Raw genomic sequence first — 21047 nt, 5'->3', positions numbered from 1 at the left:
TATACGGTCAGCACCGTCCTTCCTCTGACACTGGCTTCCCTGTCCTCCCCCAACTTCCAGGCATACCCCAGGGGCTCCGGCTTCAGAGATGGAGCACAAACGGCCCACACTGCCCGAGACTAAGGGACGGAAAAGCCACCAGCAGCAGGCAACCGCATCTCGGGGAGCAGAGCTCATGGGCCCTCTCATCTCTGCTCCAGCCTCCAGCAGTGCAGCCACCAAGCCCTTTGAAGCCAAGAGAAGCTTGTAAACGTCCTGACTGGAGATGAAACATGATAAAACATGAAGCCAGAGGCTGAAACAGAGATAATCTCCACGGTTTTACAAGGAACAAGTCACGCCTAGAGACAGGTGCTGAGGGAGCTGAGGGGCTGGGGCGAAAGGAGATTATGGGCAGGTAACCGCCTACCCAGGGAAGCCCCCCCTCTTGTCTGCTGCCAGAACCTCACCAACCATCTTCCCTGCACATCTTACCCCTAAGCTCCTCTAACAGAGCCCAGGGCCAGGGGTAGGGTGACAAGTGGTCCTGCGGTTCCTGCCTCCCCCAAGCCACGGATACACTCACACCGATGTGTGGTTTGCTCATCCTGAGACTATGTGGCCCCCGCAGAGGGAGCAAACAGAGGCATTGCGGTTTGATGCACATTCATCTGATGCTGCCACAGGCAGCCCCCTTTCAGGGCTCACTCTTTGGAGTAGGGAATGAGATTGGTGTTGTTCAGCTGCTCAGTCGTGTCCGACTCTTTGTGACCCCATAGACTGCAGCATGCCAGGCTTCCCTGCCCTTCACTCTCTCCCAGAGTTTGCTCAAGATTCATGTCCATTGAGTCAGTGATGCCATCCAACCATCTCATCCTGTCACCACCTTGTCCTCCTGCCTTCAATCTTTCCAAGTTGAAGCTCAAATGCTTTAGCCACCTGATGCAAAGAGCATTACTGGGAAAGACCCTGATGCTGGGAAAGACCAAGGGAATGAGATTCCACAATTCTAGTGTGGAATCTGCCTGGTCTAGAGGCCCAGGCACAGGGGTTTTGGGTGCAGATGGTGTGCGTAATAAAAACAACACAGTTATGATAAATAAATAATAACTCAGCTACCACTTATGGAGTCAGGGATCAAGGATCAAGCCAGAGAGGGGGTTCTGCGGAGCCTTGGCAGGCAGAGCATGAGGGAACCACTGAGGGAAGTTACCTGGTCTGATGATTATTTTTAAAAGACCCAACTGGTGGGGACAGCTGGGAGCTGTCTCTACCATGCGGGAGAGAAGTGAACAAAGATGCGTGGGAGGTGGAACCTCAGGAATTGGTGCCCCCTCAAATGGTAAAGAATCCTCCTGCAACGCGGGAGACCTCAGTCCAATCCCTGTGTTCGTTAGATCCCCTGGAGGAGGGCCTAGCAACCCACTCCAGTACTCTTGCCTGGAGAATCCCCATGGACAGAGGAGCCTGGTGGGCTACAGACCATGGAGTCAGAGAGTCAGACACTGAGCAACTAGGCACACAGCGTGGGCCAGCAGGTACTATGAAGATGTGGAAGGGCCACAGAGAGGAGGTTGGGGGCATCAGAGCAGGTGAGTCCCAACCAATTGCCCTGGAGTAGGGTCTGGGGCTTGGCTGGGGCTGGGAGGGATCAGTCACCACCTTCTCAACCCCCAGTTCCGTCTGCTTCTGCTGACTCCAGAAGGGGGCACACTGGGTCTCCACTGCTCTCCCCACCCCAGAGCATAACCCCTGCCTCCTGCTCTGAAAGCAAGGAGTCTCAACCACTGGGCTGCCAAGGAAGTCTCAACCAGAAACTGTCTTTTTTCTTTTTTTTACTATTTATTTATTTCCCTGTACGAAGTCTTAGTCGCGGGCATGTAGGATCTTTGATCTTGGCTGTGGCATGCTGGTTCTTTAGCTGCAACACGTGGGATCTATTTCCCTGACCAGGGATCTAACCTGTGTCCCCTGCACTTGAAGTGCAGGGTCTCAGCCACTGGACCACCAGGGAGTCCCCCGAGCAGTAACTGTCTTGAAGCCCACCAGATGCGCCCCCACCGCCCCCACCTCCACCCTCCGCCACACCCTTGGGCGTCAGGAGGCCTCTGCCCGTGGGGGAGGTTGGGGGGCACTGGCTTGTTGAGCCGGCGCGGCTTGGAGCCGGGACGATGCGGGCGCTGACTCCTGGGTGCGGCGGGGAAGCGCGGCGCCGGCGGGAGCCGGGCACGGGGACCCGCCCAGGCCGTCGAAGCCGCTGCCGCAGCGCCCCCGGCGGCGCCACGGGGAAGTGCCGCGCCGCTCAGATCTGCTCGGGCTCTCCTGGGGCCTGAGCGGCCTCTGCCGGTCCTCCCTGCACACGGTCCCTGTACCCACTCCCAGAGGGGACCTTGAGGACCGGTTGACTCGGAAGGGGATCACAGCGCTAGGCCCTCAGCAGGGCCTGGGATAGGGTGGGGGCACGTGGCTGGCTTGGCAGTGACCTTCACCGACCTCTGCAGGCGCCCTCTTCCACTTGCCGCCCCTGCCCACATGCATGCAGGTGTCAAGGGGTCCTGAGACCTACCAACAGGACCTGAGTGGCATCCTCACCAGGGTCACGGCTCTCCCTGGCACTGGACTTGTCACTCAGAAGAAATGAAAGCCTTGGACGAGTGAAAGCCCCAGGCATCATCAATTCAATCATCTGCTCTGTGTTTACTGAGCCCAGTCTCCAGGCTTCCCAGGTGGCGCTGGTGGTAAAGAAACCACCTGCCAATGCAGATGTAAGAGACTCAAGTTCAGTCCCTGGGTCAGGAAGATCCCTTGGAGGTGGGCATGGCAACCCACTCCAGTATTCTTGCCTGGAGAATCCCATGGACAGAGGAGCCTGGTGGGCTACAGTTCCGGGGTCGCAAAGAGTTAGACATGGCTGAAGCGACTTTGCATCCACTCACACCTCCAGGCTGGGGATCAGCAAAGTCCCACTGGTCCCCTGCCCTAGGTGCCCTGCTCTGCCATGCCCGGGCCTGCTGGCTGGTGTTGGCAGAGCAACCGGAGCTGTCTGCCCCTGAATGCAACCCTTAGCTCCAAAGGCTCTGTCCTGGGGCCTCCACCTGGCAAAGAAGCGGGCACAGGGGCAGAGGAGGATGGGCTCTCAAAAAGCCTTCTCTTTCTCAAGAAGGAACTGCAGCTGTAGGCCAGAGGTTATGATGCAATCCTACAGGGGGTGGGGTGGATTTATGATTCCACCCAGCCCTTGGTAGAAACACTGTCAGGGGCCATCCACTTCCAGGTTTGCAGTGTGAGAGGACCTTGGGGTCCTGGTGCTCACCCTCCTCACTCCCCTCCTCCCAGAACACTGCTTGCCAGCCCCCAGTTACCACCCTGTACAAATGAACGTGGGGCCCCTGGGGTGCAGGCATCAAGCACTGCCACTCAAAGCTCCCCTACAAGTCCCACCACCCCCAGGCCCAGCTCTCCAGCCCACTGTGCTATAGCTCTGAGCCCAAGGGGCAGCCACAGGGGCGTGGCCTGGACACATGGGACCAGCCTGCCCCAGGAGGCCAGCCTGCTCTTGGGCCAAGTTCAAGCTCAGGGGACACCCTAGCCAGGATGCAGAGCCAGGAGTGCTGGGAGAGGTGAGCAAAGTCCAAGGTCCTTCCTGGCCCTGGAGCCCAGAGGTTCCTGCTGACCACTCAGCTGGCTCTGATTCATTCAAAGGGTTCTAGGCATGCAAACTGGCTCAAGGGCTTCCCAGGTGGGCTCAGTAGGTAAAGAATCTGTCTGCCAATGCAGGACACCGAGATATGAGTTCCATCCCTGGGTCGGGAAGATCCCCTAGAGGCGAAAATGGCAATCCACTCCAGTATTCTTGTCTGGAGAATCCCATGGGCAGAGGAGCCTGGCGGGCTACAGTCCACAGGGTCACGAAGAGTCAGACATGACTGAGTGACTTAGCACAAACTGGCTCAAGCCCGGGAATTGACAGAGGAGTTGAGTGTCTGTCCTTATGATTCAAGTTAGACTTCTGCTCATACAGGGCTTCCCAGGTGGCACTAGTGGTAAAGAATCCACCTGCCAATGCAAGAGATATAAGAGAGGAAGGTTCAAGCCCTGGGTCAGGAAGATCCCCTGGAGGAGGAAATGGCAAGGAAGAAATCGTCTTTATGATTCAAGTTAGACTTCTGCTTATACAGATCAAGCCAGATCAGACTTCCAATCTACTTCACTTTGAGAAGCACCTTGCCCAGCTGGCTGACTCTATAATTCTATGCGAGTCAGATTATTCTGACAGCCGCTTTGACTCTGCTGACTGGCATGGCGAGCCGCCATTGGCCCTGCTGCCCTGGGATCCAGTGACTCTCATGCGTTCCAGGCTTCCAGTTCAGTGACAACAGCTCTCCTATAATTCCTGATGTTGTTAATAAAGACAGCAAGCCTAGGTTCCATTTGTTTACTGGTCTCCTCTTGATTACTCTAGAGAGGATTCAAGGTGGAAGAGGCTTCACCTTCCCCCCTGATGGCAGGCACCTCAGAGTACATGCAGTGAGGTTCGCTCACTATTTCCTGGGAGAGGGTGACGGGAGGCTGTGAGCTCAGGGTCCCCAGCCTCGCCCTGTCTAGGTGATGGAGCAATAGCTGCTTTCCTGAGCCCAAGTGAGGCAAGCCATATCCGCACAGATGGCGCAACCGGGTTCAGGATTTCTCCTCCTGTAACTGAGGTCAGAGTCCATCCCCTCCACCTGCTTCCCCCGCGGGTCACAGGTCATCACCACTCTGGCTGCCTGCAAGGGTTTAGCCAGAGAGAATCATAGAGTGACCGGGCTGGGGCAGCTAGCAGGGCCACCCCTGTCTGCATCCTGTCTCCTGGCACAGCCTGGAGAAGGTGGGTAAGAGCTTCGGTGAGGACGGAGCCATCTCAGGGCTGGGCCCCATGGGGTGAGTCCAGACAGGCAGCGAGGGGGCAGTGGGCTGAGGGGAGGAGAAGATGGGGCCTGCAGCATCATCCAAAGATGGGAGTTCACGCCCCAAGACCCCATGTAAGCCAACAGCAGGGCCCATCCCGGCAGCCGAGTGTGGGCCTTCCTCTCTTCCCAGCAAGAGCCTGTTCAGAGCCAAGGCCTCGGGAGTCTTCCTGAGGTTTCAGCTACCCCCTTCTCCCAGCCCTGACCCCCCCTGCTCTGAATGTCTGTGGCACCATGACTGAGGTGGGTGCCATCAGGCGGTGTCCACCTGATCTGGGTATGGGCAGCCCACCTACTGTCCCTGAGAGGTGGAGGTTTCTTCGCCTGAAAGAAATGAGGGAGGGGAGAGAAAAACAAGTCGCTGTTAACAGGTCTGACACCGCTCCCTGGGCTATCCCAGTGTCTCCAGACTGCAGCTCAGGGAGGCCAGGAGGACCCAGACCCCGGTTCATCCGCTGAGACTGCAGGATAACCCAGAGTCTATCCTTCCTCCACACATCCTGGAGGATGAATAACTACACAAGGACAAAGGTTTGATAAAGTATCAAACCTTTATCACATGCTGGCCCTTACGGACACCTTCACTTAACCTCCACAGTGAGGGAACAAGCAGGTGCTATTAGCAACCGCATTTTACAGAGGATAAAACTGAGACTAGGAGGACTTCCCTGGTGGTCCAGAGGCTAAGACTCTGTGCTGCCACTGCAGGGGACCCGGGTTCAATCCCTGATTGGGGAACTGATCCCACATGCGACAAGTAAGAGTTCGCATGTCGCAATTGGGACCCAGAGCAGCCAAAGAAATAAATATTTAAAAAACAAAAACTGAGACGAGGGGCTAGCCATAGTCCTATGGGCAGCAAATGAGGAGAGGGAACTGAGCCACAAAGAGTGCAGAGAAGTCCAGAGGGTGGCTGGGGAGGCAGAGAGCAGAGGGCCAGAGAGGAGGCTGGGCTCAGATAGTGTTAGTTGCTCAGTCATGTCCCACTCTTTGTGACCCCATGGACTGTAGCCCACCAGGCTCTTCTGTCCCTAGGATTCCCTAGGCAACAGTACTGGAGTGGGTTGTCATTTCCTTCTCCAGGCCTGACCCAAGGATCAAACTTGGGTCTCCCGCATTGCAGGTGGATTCTTTACTGTCTGAGCCACCAGGGAGCTCAGATAAAATGCACACAAATGAAAAATGGCCTCTAAATATCTACCAATGATGAATACTGCCAACATTAAGCACACATTTGCTAACTCCTACTGCACGCCATGCCCCAGTGCACTTCAGGGCAGCCAGTCTCAACAGGCCTGTGAAGGAGGCTCTGCCATCACGCCCACTACACAGAAGAGGAGGCAGCTCACATAGGCTGACAAGCAAGCCTGCAGCCACACAGCCCTGGTCCTCAGCCTCTGTGCTGCCCTGCATGTGATCAACCAGGTGTGGGAGGCAGGATAGCTGTCCTTTGTCCCTGCCCCTCAGCCACCCTCCAGTGGCCCTGGGCAGAACCTGGGTGGTGTGCTTTGGTGCCCCCACCCTTTGTCACCATAAATGAATGAGAACAGTGTACCCCTGGGCCTCTAAAGTTTACACAGGCCTGTGCCCAGGTGCCAGGAAGCAAGCACACCTTTAGGGATGAACTTCAACGAGCTGCTGAAAATTCAGAAGCGGGACTGTCCGCGCTTGGGGCCATCGTTCAGGAACTCATGGCCCAGCCCGTTGCCACACCTGCCACAGGATACCTGGGGAGACAAGACAGCCATAAAAACAGCTACAGCCATGGCCCCCACAGCGGGGGTCCTCACGCCCATTTCCCAAGGTGACTGCTGCCAGCCCCATCCCATAGCCTCCCCGGAAAGCCGTCGCTTCCCTGTCCTCATCAAGGCCCCAGGATCGCCCAATAGTTTGGGGTGGCAGCTCCCCAGGCTGAGGCCAGAGGCCCAGAATAGACAGACGCTAGGCCCCCGCAGCTGAGGGGGAGCAGCAGGAAGGGAGCGCCGGTTCTCGGGTCCCCCTGGCCAATACCCCTTCTCTGCCACCCTGCTGCTACCACCCACCTGTATGGCTCCAGGCCGATTGTGCTCTGGACGCTTGGCCACACTGTCAGCGTGGATGGTCTCGGTGAAGGCCGGCCACGGGGACGAGTGTGCGTACTTGGAGCGGCTGGAGAAGAGCTCATAGCCGCACTTGGCACACACGTAGATACCTGAGGCAGAAGGGAGGCAAGAGCAGAGATGCTGGCTCCAGCGCCTCGGGGGTGAGCTCCCAAATCCTGGGTGAGACCCCAGGAGAGGACAGCAGGACCCCGGTTACTAGGTGTGCTGCACATCCTCCCCACACACCCACCCACCACCCACAGGCCTGGACATCGACTCTGTGGGGGAGACACGGCATGGAGCTCATGCTGAATGGTTCTGAGCCTGTGCCAGAGACCAGGAGAGTCACTTTTCACACTTATCTCACTGGCTCTCCTTAACAACCCTGTGACGCAAATGTTCCCATTTTACAGATGAGGAAGCTGAGGCGCAGGGTTACAAAACATTCAGCTACAGGGTGTGCAGCCAGGAAGGAACCCAGGCAGTCTGATGAGGACACAGCTCTGCCCCTCATACACGCAAACAGGCCCGACCACCACTAACCTACCTCCCTTCCCACGTGGCTGACCCTCTGCCCAAAGAAGCCTTGAGCTGGATGCCCAGCCACCAGCCTGCTCTCCAAGCAGGAAAAGAAAGATCCCAGCAAAAACACTTTTGGTCCAGACAGAGGGCCCAGGAAGACAGAGGGGCAGGGAGAAAAACGGGTTTTAAACTATCCCCAAAAGATCACTTTGAGGGGGGAAAAAAGGTTGCAAAATTGACTTGCAGAACAGGAAACTGCTTCGGGGTCCCTCAAGGGGTACTGAATCACCTTTTGCCCCCTGCCTGGCCTGGAGACAGTCTACCCTGGAGTCCATGACCACTCAGCATTTACCAGTAACTTGAGGAAGAAAAGAGGAACCAGGAGGTACTGTGGAAGTGAGGTTTCTAGTGTGGCTGAGTAGCCGGAGGACAACCCCAAGTCCCACAACCAGAGGTTCCTATGTCGCAGCTGGCTCACAGAGACGCCGGGTGTCACAGCCCAGCCCCCTAGAGAGTTGACACCCAAGAAACCCCGCCCGGGGTAGGTCGAGGCTCTAGTCTTGCCTGTGGACATATTTTTACCAAATTAGTCCATGACCAGGCGGCACAGCCCAGAATGTGATTCACCTGGATCTCTCAAAGCCTGGGGCCAGGGCTGAGGGTGGGCCATGCCCCAACCAACCACTCGCCCCCCACCTCCCACCCCTCCTAGCTGGCCGAGGCTGTCCAGTCAAACTTGACTGGCCATTGGCAGCCTAGCCTGGTTACCCAACCCTGGGCCCCTGGGAAGGCGGAGAAGGAACCCAGGCAGTTACATTTGGATACCAACGGGACATTCTGTGCTTTCTAGCTCACCCCGCAGGTCTGGGGAACTGGGGAGGAGAAAAGGCTGGGGTCATAACCCGGCGATGCCCCGAGGAGAGGGAGCCAGTCACAGGAGCTACCCCTGGACAGGACCTTCCAGCGCATCCCTCTAAAGTCCCGATCCTGACCCGGATACCCCAAAGGGCGTCGCCACCCGCGCTTACCCTGACCGCACAGATTTCCCCGGAAAGGGCCACGCTCGCACTCAAGGCCTGTGCTCTCTCCAGCGTCTCCCTCCCCTCGGGTACCCCTACTCTACGGGCCCCCCAGACTCCTCCCTCCTCCGTATCGCCTTTGCCCCGCATGCGCTCCTCCCCGGGCGGCCACATTCGTCCTGCGTTCCTGGGGCTCCATCGCCACCCAGAGGGCAGCGACGGCCCGGCCCGCTGTCCTTCCAGAAGTTACAGATCGTACCCGGTTCAAAGTGGTTCTGGAAAATCTCGCCCCCGAAGAAGCTGCAGAACGACATGGCGCCAGAAGGACGGTCGCACGCCCTCCGCCTCCGACGGATCCGAGGCCACAGACTCAGGACCCGGGGCTTGCGCTCGCCTAGCGAGAACCAATCCCTCTCAGATCCCGGCCGGGCCCAGGCGCCCCGAGACCCCGCCCCCCCAGGCAGCCAGTCACGTCCAGGGATGCGAGACACCCTCGCAGGGCCCGCCTCTCACTGCCCCGCCCCTTTGCGCAGACCAATCCCTCCCCGGGGCTAGCGCTCCGACTTCCGCCTCCGGAAGGGCCCTTCCGAGGACACGCCCCCTCCGTCTTCCAGCATGCCCCGCCCACCAGTCAGGACCACGCCTCTGCGGTTCCCGAGGCCCCGCCCCGAGCCGCAGGGCGCGCCTCAGAACCGCGTCTGCCACGGGGCAGTGGCTGCAGAGAACCGAGAGACACGTCAGCTTTCCTCCCTTCCCGGCTCTAACCCCCGGAGTACCGGCTGTTGACCAGCCTTTCCATGCCCCCCAACTCTGAGACACCGCAGAAGAACTGTCTCTGGCTTTTATTAGACTAGGGCACCAGCAGGGGTTGCGCCGCTCTTCTTCCAGGCCCCCACCGTCCCATCCTGCCTACAAGTCTCCCGAGGTCTCCGGCTTTTCCTTCTCCAGATGCTTCTTCTGGGGACCCTGGGGGGCGAGGGACAGGAGGAGCGTTAAGTCACAGGGTCTCACCAGCCGCCTGGGTTACTCGGAGCCAGCCCTGCGCCCACTCCCGCTGGTGCCTCCCCTACTTCCTTTCCGGCAAGACTGCGTGCCCAGGACTAGACCCCTGAAAGCCCCTCCTGTGGATGAGTGCAGGGGCATGCGTGCCACAGATGCCCGCCCTGGGGCAGGTGGGATGTGGGGTCTGAGCCCCAGAGAGCAAGACGGGTGGGCTCACCATGAAGGCCCTCTTCTCTTGGGCAGTCTGGAAGCAGCCGTGGCCAAACTTGGAGGTGGTGTCAATGAACTTGAGCTCGATGTTCTCCAGGGCCTGGCGGCTGTGGTGCACCAGGAGGGACTGGGGCCGGTGGGAGAGGGGCAACGACAAGGCAGGAGGTCCCCACTCAGCCCCTCCCATCACCCCCAGTCCACACAGGAGAGTCTCACCCACCCTCTGTGAGAACCCCTCCCTTTTTGCTTTGCCCACTCTGCCCTCCTGGAGCGGGCTGGAGGACAGGGCAGGCCATTCCCCCACCCAACCCACTCCACAGTCCATGGGGCTCCCACTCCCCAGCTCGCCACCTGGCACTGACCTTCCTCAATGTGATGACCCGCTTCTTGGTGCCCGCAATGCAACCCTTCAGCATGACGAAGTCATTGTTGACTTCCCCGTAGTGTGGGAAGCCACCCTGAGGAAACATAGGTCCAGAAAAGAGGCTCTGGGTTTAGGGGCGGCTGAGAAAACTAGGGGAACTCCCCTGGCCTAGGGTGACACTCTAGATCACATCAGGACAGCCTCTGAGCCAGACCCTAAGTCCATCCTGCGACTGTCTCATTTAAAACTCTGTATTTTACAGAGGGGGAAACTGAGGTGGGGGGGTGATGTCACTGCTCCCAGCCCTGCAGCTGCCACATCCTGCAGCTGGGATGTGAGCCCAGGCAGCCTAGCTCCAAGATCGGAGTCAGAGCTGCTGCACCCCGAACGCTGGGACAGCAGCTGGAGGACATGCTGTCTGCAGTGGAGACTCTGAGGATGCAGGAAACGGCAGGGGTTTGGTCCACCCTGGCAGCAGCTCACTGGTGCCTGAGTTCTTGGGGAGGGTGGTGCCCCGCAGGCCTGCCCCACACACGCACACCAGACCCCTCAGCCAAACCGGCCGCCCACTCTCACCAGCGGCGTGATAGATTTGTCGGTCACGTCGTAGCTGGTGGATGCGTTGTTCTTAACCACCTTCCCGTCCTCCGTGTGCAACCCCCGGCCAATGCGGTAGATCTGCCAGGAGGATAGGGCACATGGGGGACAGCAGGTGGCCTCTGGGGTCGGCAAGATGTCCACGCCCATGAGAACATGGGCTGAGACCCAGGTGCTGGAGGAGGCATTTCAGAGCCTCAGGAGCCAGGAGGTGTCTGGGTCCCTGGGGTGTGGTCATGGATATCCCCCCACCAGACCTGCGGACACACCTTCTTGTTGAGCTCAGTGCGGTGATGGTATCCCTTCTGCCCAGCCCGGGCAATGGAGCAGCCCACGCGGGCAGGGTGCCAGGCACCAATGCAGGCCACCTTGCGTAGCCCCTTATGGGTCTTCCGCGGCAGCTTCTTTGTATGCCAGCGGCTCGTGACCCCTGCAGGCGGAAGGGGCTGGTGGCTGAGAGGCCAGTTTAGTTCCTGCCCCCTCCAGGCAGCCTTCCTGGAGCCACCATCCCCACCCGGCCCTACCTTTGACACCCCTGCCCTTGGTGACGGCAATGACGTCGATGACCTCGCTCTGGCTGAACACGCTGTGCACTGGCACCTGCTTCTCCAGCCGGGCCTGGGCCCAGGCCACCTTCTCAGCCACCGTGCCACCGTTCAGCTGGATCTCCATGATGTGGGCCTTCTTCTGCCGGAAGGGCAGCAGCTTCATCTGGCAGATGCAACACTGCCAGTCGGTTCCCAGAAAGTCACACCCACCCCCCTATCTGTAGACATGGCATGGCATGGTGTCCCCTGGCAGGCCTCTATGCACACGTTCATTCAACAGATGATCTTGTGCTCTGGTGTGGCTGCATGCCCTGTTCTGTGTGAGGAACTAGGGACACAGCTTGCAATGAGGCAGACAGGGCCCTGGCCCCCATGGAGCTACCATCCAACTGGGAAACAGAAGCCAAAGAAACTCTTGGAGATGCCTATGTGTTGTGATGGAATAGAGGGTGGAGGAGACAGTCATCACACGTGAGGGTGGTCAAGGAGGGCCTCTCTGAGGAGGTGACATCAGGAACAAGAAAGATCCACTAGGTGAAGATCTGAGAGTTTCTAGGGCAGAGGGAACCGCATATGCAAAGGCCCTGTGGCAGGGAAGATCCTGGTTGTGGCGGGGGGGTGGGTTACAGAAACAGGGCCAGTGTGTCTGGATCGTGGTGAACAAGGAGGAAGGTTCAGGATGGGGAGAGGCAAGCAAAGGCCTGGCCAGGCAGGTCTCACGGGGATTAGCTGGGGATTTACTCCAAGCGTGGAGGGCAATGTGATTGGATGTATGCTTTTAAACATCTCTGTGTCGCGTGAGGCACAGACTGAGGGGACCCTCCAGCGGAAGCAGGGTTGAGTTAGGTCACAGCATAGGGCTCAACCAGCACTGATGGAGGACCTGCTGGGGGGTGCAGCAGTGAGAGGAAGTTACAGCCCGTGAAGTTCACGTCCATGGACAGAGACAGGTTAACCAATGACGCACATAACCGGGAACTGCAAGTGTGAGAGTAACTGAGGCAGGTGGTGAGGGCCACCACCCCGGGCCTGGAAGGCTTCTCTGAGTGTTCCAGAATAAGGCGGAAGGTGTTGGTTACCTGGACCCCACTTACAAATGTGGATTCACACGCATGCGCCCAAAGGGAGGCACCAGCCCCCCACACCTGCCGCTGGGCAAGAGATCCGGGACCTTCGGGGCCTTTCAGGGCCTTGGCTGACTGCCGGTGTAGCCAGTGCCCCACAGCCCGCAGAGCGCATAGACACCCAACACACCAGCCCCAGGCTGCCAGCGGCCTGCACGGCCGGTCAGCCAGCACCCTGGACCTGTGCCCGGGGCTCATAGTATTTTTAGGCTGACATTTGTCAGGGCTCCTGGAAGCCCAGCTGGGGGAGGGTAGGCTTGGGGGGTGGACTGACTAGCCAGTGTGGACCAGAGGGTGGGGGCTGACCTGGGTGTGGACGATGACCCGGATGACTTTGCAGTACTTCTTCATGGCGGCAAAGTCCTTCTGCAGCTGCTTCTTGCCATCGGCATCCCGCCACCTCTTACAGGCCTTGGTGAAGGCTTTTTTCTTGCTCTTGTGCCTGAGCCGTGCACACAGGGTGCTCGGTGAGGCAAGCAGAGTGGCCTCCACTACCCGCAGTCCACCAAGCATGGGCTAGATGTCCCCCTCCACCCTCCTCCCCTTCCCAGGGGAGGCACTGCTGGGCCCCTGGGGTCCTTGGGCTAGTTCCAATCGCCCTCTTTAAGCACAGATGGTCCCACCCTCTTGAGGCCTCCGTTTCCTTCTCCGTAAAGTGGGTACCCTCCCTGCCTCCTGGGGCTGAGAGTGAGCAGCCGTGCAGGAGCCTGGGGAAGGGACGTGCTGGCCGGCCCACGGCCACATGCCCACCTGGCCACAGCTGCTGAGCCCACTTCTAAAGTGAACAGCCAGGACTGGCCAGGCCCCAAGCCCTGTTATTCCTAACCCTCCGCAGGATGCTGGAAGATGGACATCAGTATCCCCATCCTACAGATGAAGAAACTGAGGTTCACAGAGATCAGAAACCCTGGCTGGGAAGCAAGCTGATCACAACTGCAACAGCGAACACAGGCCAAGTGGCGTTTGCCAAGCTCTCTCTCTGTGCTGAGTGCTGGACACACACTGCTCATCTCATCCTCATGACTGCCCCATGATGCGGGGACCTGTCCCGTTCCTGTGTGATGGTGTCTGTGGTGTGTGTGTGTGTGTGTGTGTGTGTGTGTGTGTGTATGGCGGAGGGTGGGGTGAGATGAGATTCTAAGAGGTCCATCAGCTTGCCTGTGGCCACACAGCCCGTTCTGACGCTGGGGCCCAGGACCCTCACCTCCCATGGAGACTACGGTGCCTCTACTGTCATATGGAAGGAGGGTCTGTTAGGGTCCTCAGGCAGGGAGGAGGCCTTCCCTTTCAGGACTTAATGCCAGGGAAGATTTGAGACCTAAAGATGCCTTTCTTTCTGATGAGCTTGTCAGTTGTTATTTCCCTTTTCACCCTGGCTGCTAGGAAGCTCAGAACCAGCTCTGACATGCATCACCCTGAGGTGGAGAATGTTTGGTTTCTTTTTTTCCGCTAACAGCTTCCTCTCCAGCCCTCTAGTACTTGTCTTCTCCTGGAGTGAAGGCATCTCACACACACACACACACACACACTTTCCTGCCTTCCACTCTTTGTGACACTTCTCCCCGGGCCCGCCCACCCTTCAGGGATGATCCTCACCAGTCCTTGTAGAAGCGGCGGCGGCACTCATCACTGAGATGCTCTGCAAAGATGGTCTTGAAGCTCCTCAGGCCCCGCGGGGTGGCCACATAGCCCACCACGCCCACTACCACCAGGGGCGGCGTCTCCACAATCGTCACTGCTTCCACCTCCTCCCGCTTGGAAATTTCTGGATGAAACCCAGAGACGGAGAAGACATGGAGGGGGGCCTCCGTGTCTCATGGGAGGAGAAGGGTGGAGGAGCCGACCACAGCCCCTGCCGCCCGCGAGAGCACGGAGCACCACAGCCCCAGAGCTGCTGCAGACAGAGGCCCCCGTGCACAGGGCTCCAGACCCCCAGCCCTCAGCCTCCCCACTCCCTGCCCTTCTCCCTGCTCTGCCCTGTGCATGGAGTCACTGCCAGGCAAGACGCCCCCATAGGTGTCCACGCTAGCTCTGACTCAGATTTCAGGCAAGGCCTGACCTGCTCCTGCCTCAGTTTCCCCACCAGGCCACCCAGGAGAGGGCCAGGAGAGCCACAGCCTGGGCAGCTTCCCCCAGAGGGTCGAGCTGGCCTCCTGCAGTGGAGTACAGGACAGCTCTAGAAGAAACCTACGACTGGTCCAGACCCATGATTTTATAGATGGTATTACTGATGCTGGTCCAAAGAAGTGTACATTTAAAATATATATTAGAGGACTTCCCTGGCAGTCCAGTGGCTAGGACTCTGAACGTTCACTGCCGAGGGCCCAGGTTCAATCCCTGGCCAGGGGAGCTTCCCAGGCGCTAGTGGTAAAGAACCCGCCTGCTAATGGAGGAGTCGTAAGAGATGCATGTTTGATCCTTGGCTCGGGAAGATCCCCTGGAGGAGGGCATAGCAACCCCAGTATTCTTGCCTGGAGAATCCCATGGATGGGGGAGCTTGGCGGGCTACAGTGCATAGGGTTGCAAAGAGTTAGACACGATTGAAGCAACTAAACATGCATTGGGAACTAAGATCCCACAAGCCTTGTGTTGAGGCAAAAAAAAAAATATATATATATATATATATATATATATATATACACACACATATATACAATAGGAGAGATGAAGAACAGATGAGGGTTGCCAGGAGGTTGGGAATAGCAGCTGTGGCTGTAAAAAGGTCACCAGGATGGACTCTTGTGGGAATGAAGCGTCCCAGGGTGGTGGGTACATGCGTTTACACGTGACAGAACCACACAGAACTACATAAACACACGTCTTATTGAGCAGAATCCTGCATGTCACTCTCTGGCTGTGACATAGTACCATGGTTACAGGAGATGTTTCCATTGGGGAAACTTTCAGGGTACGTGGCATTCTTCTTAAAACTACATGTGAATCTACAATGATCTCAAGACCGAAAGTATACTGTCGCACCTGCCCTGAATCCCAGCTCATAACTTCTCCATTTCCTCATCTGTGAACCAGGGGCGATGACAGATGGGTTCTGGGGCATGGCCAGAGGTCAGCGTCTGACCCTTTCTGGGGCTGTTCCCCCTCCGGGAGCCCAGCTGTGGCTCCTGGCATTGGCAAGGGCCTCCAGATCTCCTGGAGGTCCGGGGTGCTCTGCCTGCCACCCCGCCCCTGGGAGGGCCCCTCGCAGCACTCACTGAGGCCCGGCCGGTGCACCTCCCGCAGAGTGTGCGTCATGCCCGCCTTGTAGCCCAGGAAAGCCGTGAGGTGCACGGGCCGGCTGGGGTCGTCACGAGGCCACGTCTTCACCTTGCCCCGATGCCGGCGGCTCCTCTTGTGTGGCAGGAAGCCCAGGTGTCCGTGCCGGGGGGCAGAGAACTTCCGGTGGGACTAGGGGTGGGAGGGGAGGTAGGTCAGAGCTGGGGTCTCCCCGAGAGGGGCAGCTAGACCGTCCCAGAGTCCAGACTGGAAGTGATCCAGAGACCCCAGCCTGCGCCCCGGTGGTCCTCAGGGCCTGCATCGTCCAAGAGAAAGGAGGGAGGCTTCATTGAGGGCAGTGTCTTGGGGACAAAGCCAGCTTCAGCCCCCGGCCCCCAAAGGCTCCCCACTTCGGTGGTCCTGCCTGGCCGGGCCCAGCAGATCCTCAGTGCGGCCAGGGCACAGGGGCAAGGGCCACTGCCATCTGTCCCCCCGCTCTTGCCCATGCTGGAAGCCTGAGTCCAGGCCTCCTGGTGTCCCCCTAATCACCGATCCCTTCACAGGCCCAAGGACCTTCTCTGCTGGGAGAGACCCCAGGAGCCCACCTGCCCCTCCCCAGGAAGCCTCGGTGCTCGCCCCCCCTCCACCCACAGCCCACTGACCATGGCAGCTGGTCCCTCAGGTCAGGCAGGGAAGGGGCCTTCCCAGCAGGCACCGGAGGTCAAGTGGCAGGGCCAGGATGCACAGTGGCCAGATCCCAGATTTAGCCCCTGGCAGGGGAGCTCTGTCATCTCACGTAGCGGGTGTGGGCTCTGGTGCCAAGAGCAGGCCTGGCCAGGGGCCGGGCGAAGGGGGGCAGCTGGTGCAGCTGGGGGTGGGGGACACCTGGAGCCAGGGCTGGCACTCCTTCCCCAAGGGTCCTGGGATGGTCACACACCTTGTCTTCTGCCTCGCAGGACCCTCCAGGACAGGAACAAGTTGCCCTGGTAGAGGGCTGAGGAACCCAGGTTGGGGGGCTTCCCTCTGGCAGCTGCCATTAAGAGAGTCTGCATCCAGTTTGCTGGCCTTGAAGCTGAGTGGATTTCTGTCCTGTCCTGAGGGCTGTGAGCCTGAGATGGGCAAACTAGGGGGAGAAGGCGAGGGCTGGATGAGTGCCCAGAGGATCACCAGAGTGTGATTCAATGTCAAGGCCCCTTGACTCTAGTACCTGTGAGCCAAGAACTCTTAGGTACTTTTATGAACTTACATTTTTTTTTTTTGAACTTACATTTTGAAGTTAAGTTTTGAATGAAAAGGGGATTGAAATCTTTTTTTCTTGATTCAAAGGGTCTACAAAGCCTTTTAACTTTAGAGCGAGAGATTTTTTTCATGTTTGCTGATTCGTTTGGCTGCACTGGCTCTTAGTTGGTGTGTGTAGGATTCTCAGTCTTCATTGCGGATGCGGGGTCTTTAGTTGCAGCCTGTGGAAACTAGTTACCCAACCAGGGATCGAACCTGGCCCCCTGCATTGGGCGCACAGGGTCTTAGCCATTGGTCCACCAGGGAAGTCCCAGAATCAGACTTTATATAGGCCTGAGATATCTCTGCAAGGTCTGTAGACTTTGCATCACTGGGTGCTAAAATTCTGCGCTAATGAAATGTTACAATTCTTCATTTTTGTCATCGTCTTTTAATGACAAAACTGCTTTTAAATCTTTGGGCTGCGACCAGCAGGAAAAAAAAATCACTGGGCAGTGGTAACCCCCTCAGCCCAGAAGTGACCCGGGGAGAGGGACTCTCTGAAGGAAGGAACCACAGAAGGGACAGACTGCAGACTCAGGGCCAAGGGCACACACCCTCGTGCTGCACCAGGGAGCACCAGCGAGGGGCTACAGACACACAGGTCAAGGGTCAGAGGCTTGGACATGGAGCCATGAAGCTTCTTGGGTTCCCCCCTCTCGTCTGCCTTTTTCTTTCTGCTGCATGATCTCCAAGAGTGTCTGTGGCAGGGTGGCAGCAAAAAGCCGTCATCTGGGTGCTTTCCCTTAACGGAGTACTGAACTCTGCTTTCTTTCATTCCTGTCATGGTGATGCCTCTGGCCCAACGCTGTCGGGTCCCCTGGTTCAGTCCAACATTGCAGTCCAGTGTTATGATTTGCCGAGTCTGACAGTACTATGAGTTCATGATTTGAAGATCAGAGGATGCTGTGATTCTGGATTCTGTGTGTCCATAGAGTTTATGGCTGACCCCAGCCTCTGGGCAGGAAGTGACCAGCACCCACCCTCCCTGGTGCTAGCCAGGGGCTGTACCAGGTATGGAGATCACAGAGGGTAGCCAGAAAGGCCCTGGTCAGTGGAGCTGGCCTCAAGGTCACAACAGTGCTCATGGCCAGGATGGAAACCTCAGAACCAGAACAGAGTGCCCTGTATCCAGGGGAGAGGAGCCACTTCTCCCTGGTGGGGGTGGGAGTGGGGGTGGGGTGGAGGGGGCAAACCCTACTCCCTGTGCTGCCTCAGGCAGGATCCCGTCCCATCCCGCAGGCGCCCTGCAAGCTCACCGGCATCAGCCAGTCATTGAGAGACCCTGGCAGAGACAGTGGAGCCTAGAGAGGGGTGTAGGGAATGGACAACCCAGGAAGGCTTCCTGGAAGAGTAGGGCATTTGCTAGTTTGCGTTATCTGTTGACTTTGCTCTTCTGGACTGAGTTCGCCAAAAGAGCCCAGGTGTGTTCACCATCCCGCTCCCTGCTGCACTTGGCACGTGCATCTAAAATGACTGGTTTCCTTACTCCTTACTTATACTTACTGTGTCTCTCTGCTCCCAGAATGAAACTAGGGATCCTCTGTTTCTTTCACCGCTGATAGCAACGCCCAGCGCACGGCAGGCACTCCTCGCGTATGCGATGGCGCTGCGATCCCACGCGGGGGCGCTCGCGCCGGCCGCGAAGCGTCTCCGGAGAACCCGTAATCCTCCCGAGGCCACCCTTAGGCCGTCCGGGCGAACTACAAGTCCCAAGGTGCCCGGCGGACGCCGGCCGTCCTGCGCAGGCGCAGCCGCCCTCGGGTGTCCTCTGTGCGGGCGAGCTAGGCCGCGGGACCCGGGCGGAGGCCGGGCAGCGCGTCCTAGAGGTGAGGCTGCCGCGCTCCGCAGCCATGCCGGACAGCTGGGACAAGGACGTGTACCCCGAACCCCCGCGCCGCACGCCGGCGCCCTCGCCGCAGACCTCGCTGCCCAACCCTATCACCTCCCTTACGAAAGCGTTTGACCTCCTCGTGGACCGGCCGGTGACCCTCGTGAGAGGTACTAGCCCCACCGGGCCCCCCGCCCCCGCCCCGGTCACTCAGCGTGGACCCCACTGCACCCCAGGCCTCCTCGCCTCCCGGGACGCCCCCCGTCTTCCCTCGCCCCGTACGGCCCCTGCACCCTGGAGAGCCGTCAACGCACCCCGGGCTCAGGCTTCTCACATATTAGGGGCTGTTTGCGGACCGAAGTCATCTGCATTCCGAGAGGCTTGTTAGATCCCACTCTCCTAGCGCGCTGGACATCTAGCATTTTGCACAGCAGGCGGTCCTGGAGGGCTGTTGAGGTGCAGAGGTACGCTGGTACCCCTTCGCAGGCCTTCAAAATGGCCCTCCCACCGAGGTGTACTGTAACGTGCCCTCCGTGAGCTGCCCAAATGCCGCCATCTCTGGTCCAAACCAGGTGAACGTTTTAAAGGCATTGTTTTGTCACCCAGCTGGGTGAGGTGCAGCACCCAGAGCACTGTGCCCTTAGTCACTAGTGCCAGGCAATGGGTCCGTGCAGTTAACCCGTTCCTTCAACAGCAAAACATTTGGGGTGTGTAGCATGCTCTGGTGGCTCTTTTTTGGTAGAGGAACTAGATGCCTGCCCCTACCAAGGTCTGGAATAAACAGGAGTGGAACTGCTCCCTGTTTTGTGTAGCAGTTTTTTAGAAAGTGTTTTCTCCGTGTGGATAGCTGAGATCTCACTAGGTCCAGCTTGTTCATTTACACATGGGGAAGTTGAGGCCGAAGGTCATTGGTGACAGAACTGGGACTGGAGGCCTGCTGATGGCTCCCCTTTTGGGGCCTCTTTGCCTCCACAGTGGGGTCCCTATGCTCTGGGGGAGGTGGGCCAGCAGGAGAGACTAGCAGGTGGGGGCTCTGAATCAAGGGCTGTGAATCCTGCTGTCTCAGAGCCTGGATGTCCTCTCTGTAAATGAAAAGGCCCCATCATACACAGGGTTGTGGGGACAGAGTGAGATAACGATGGTGCTTGCCTTATAGAACTCTCCATAAACCACAGACATTGCTGCTTGTAGACCAGTCCTTTCCAAGACTGGCTACCATCCCTCCCACACCTCTTTGGGAGTCTAGTTGCCAGTCTTTGTAAAACTGGGAACGTTTGGGAAACCTGCCTCTTCCACGGCTTACGAGAAATACAAAGCTAAGAGCCCCTTCAGACTGTGACCTTTCGAAACCAATAGCCTTTTTGGGTCTGGGCTTTTCTCTTTGCAGAGTTTATCGAGCGGCAGCATGCCAAGAACAAGTACTACTACTACCACCGGGAGTTCCGCCGTGTGCCGGACATCACAGAGTGCCAGGAGAAGGACATCCTGTGCATGTTTGAAGCAGAAATGCAGTGGAGAAGAGATTAGTAAGGCCTCCCCCTTGGGCTTCTGTTTAGTCGGGATACAGAGAGCCCTGTACAATGAATGTACCCTGCTGGGGGTCATCATGCCCTTGGGAAGCCATGGGGTGGAGAGGCCAGAACCCTGCCTTCATTTTCCTTTCTCAGTACAGGGAAAGGAATACTAGACCATCTTCCTTGTTTTCCTTTCAGCAAAGTTGATCAAGAAATCGTCAACATTATCCAGGAAAGGCTGAAAGCCTGTCAGCAGAGGGAAGGTGAGAGCCACAGGCAGAACTGTGCCAAGGAGCTGGAGCAGTTCACCCAGGTGGTCAAGGCCTACCAGGACCGCTGTGAGTGAGCCCTCCCACCCAGCTGCCCCCTGGCCATCCTGCCTCTCCCACCTGCCTGCCTTCCCGACCCTACTTCCAGTCTCCACATTGGCTATGTGCTAATCAGGCCAGTCTCTGGAGGTTTAAGAGTCACCCTGCCTGTCTGTCTGCTCAGTGACCTGCCTGCACAGAGAAAAGGCAAGTTCCCCTCGTGGCAGGAGTGGCCCATGATTCCTTCCCCTCCCCATCTCTTTACCAGATCACGACCTGGGGGCCCATTATTCTGCCAGGAAGTGTCTGGCAAAGCAGAAGCAGAGGATGCTGGCAGAGAGAAAAGCCACCAAAGAGGCTGCTGCTGCCTGAGGCAGCTGTGTGTCACCTTGTGTCTGTCACTGTTGCTAAAATAAAGAGTAATAGAGAGCCTGTGCCTGTGGTGTTACTTTCAGCTCCCAGACACACTTTTCATCTCACTGGTCCTACTCCCCGTCCGAATTCAGCCACC

General features: G+C 58.0%; 3 protein-coding genes across 9 annotated transcripts; 1 reads left to right on the top strand and 2 right to left on the bottom strand.

Moving 5' to 3' along the window:
• Positions 1 to 4400: 4400 nt before the first annotated feature.
• Positions 4401 to 8980, bottom strand: MSRB1 (methionine sulfoxide reductase B1). 3 transcript variants are annotated; one of them, XM_081555545.1, is made up of 4 exons: positions 8807 to 8980; positions 6968 to 7116; positions 6538 to 6652; positions 4401 to 5249 (listed from the first exon to the last, which is right to left on the bottom strand). In XM_081555545.1, the coding sequence occupies exons 1-4, from the start codon at positions 8859 to 8861 to the stop codon at positions 5218 to 5220; spliced, it is 351 nt and encodes a 116-aa protein (XP_081411671.1). In that variant the 5' UTR covers positions 8862 to 8980; the 3' UTR covers positions 4401 to 5217. The 3 variants fall into 3 exon arrangements, with proteins under 3 accessions (XP_081411671.1, XP_081411672.1, XP_081411670.1); XM_081555546.1 differs by having other exon boundaries at positions 4401 to 5243; XM_081555544.1 differs by lacking the exon at positions 6538 to 6652.
• A 394-nt stretch (positions 8981 to 9374) lies between these two features.
• On the bottom strand, positions 9375 to 19274 carry RPL3L (ribosomal protein L3 like). 5 transcript variants are annotated; one of them, XM_081555536.1, is made up of 11 exons: positions 18390 to 19274; positions 16543 to 16728; positions 15605 to 15797; positions 13989 to 14157; positions 12699 to 12834; positions 11245 to 11431; positions 10990 to 11150; positions 10700 to 10801; positions 10122 to 10217; positions 9767 to 9886; positions 9375 to 9513 (listed from the first exon to the last, which is right to left on the bottom strand). In XM_081555536.1, the coding sequence occupies exons 3-11, from the start codon at positions 15642 to 15644 to the stop codon at positions 9457 to 9459; spliced, it is 1068 nt and encodes a 355-aa protein (XP_081411662.1). In that variant the 5' UTR covers positions 15645 to 15797; positions 16543 to 16728; positions 18390 to 19274; the 3' UTR covers positions 9375 to 9456. The 5 variants fall into 5 exon arrangements, 3 of the variants coding, with proteins under 3 accessions (XP_081411662.1, XP_081411661.1, XP_081411660.1); XR_014072807.1 differs by lacking the exons at positions 16543 to 16728; positions 18390 to 19274 and adding an exon at positions 16268 to 16321 and having other exon boundaries at positions 10118 to 10217; XR_014072806.1 differs by lacking the exons at positions 16543 to 16728; positions 18390 to 19274 and adding an exon at positions 16211 to 16285 and having other exon boundaries at positions 10118 to 10217.
• NDUFB10 (NADH:ubiquinone oxidoreductase subunit B10) lies at positions 18650 to 20968 on the top strand. Its single transcript, XM_081555542.1, has 4 exons — positions 18650 to 18884; positions 20102 to 20240; positions 20427 to 20566; positions 20805 to 20968. Exons 1-4 carry the CDS (start codon positions 18737 to 18739, stop codon positions 20906 to 20908), a joined length of 531 nt encoding a protein of 176 aa, XP_081411668.1. The 5' UTR covers positions 18650 to 18736; the 3' UTR covers positions 20909 to 20968.
• Positions 20969 to 21047: the final 79 nt, after the last annotated feature.

This window comes from Giraffa tippelskirchi, chromosome 13, assembly GCF_054371585.1.
Source record: "Giraffa tippelskirchi isolate mGirTip1 chromosome 13, T2T-mGirTip1v1.2.pri, whole genome shotgun sequence".
Classification (NCBI taxonomy): Eukaryota; Metazoa; Chordata; class Mammalia; order Artiodactyla; family Giraffidae; genus Giraffa; species Giraffa tippelskirchi.
The sequence above is the reverse complement of the archived record's forward strand: the minus strand, read 5'-3'. Positions and strand labels throughout refer to the sequence as shown.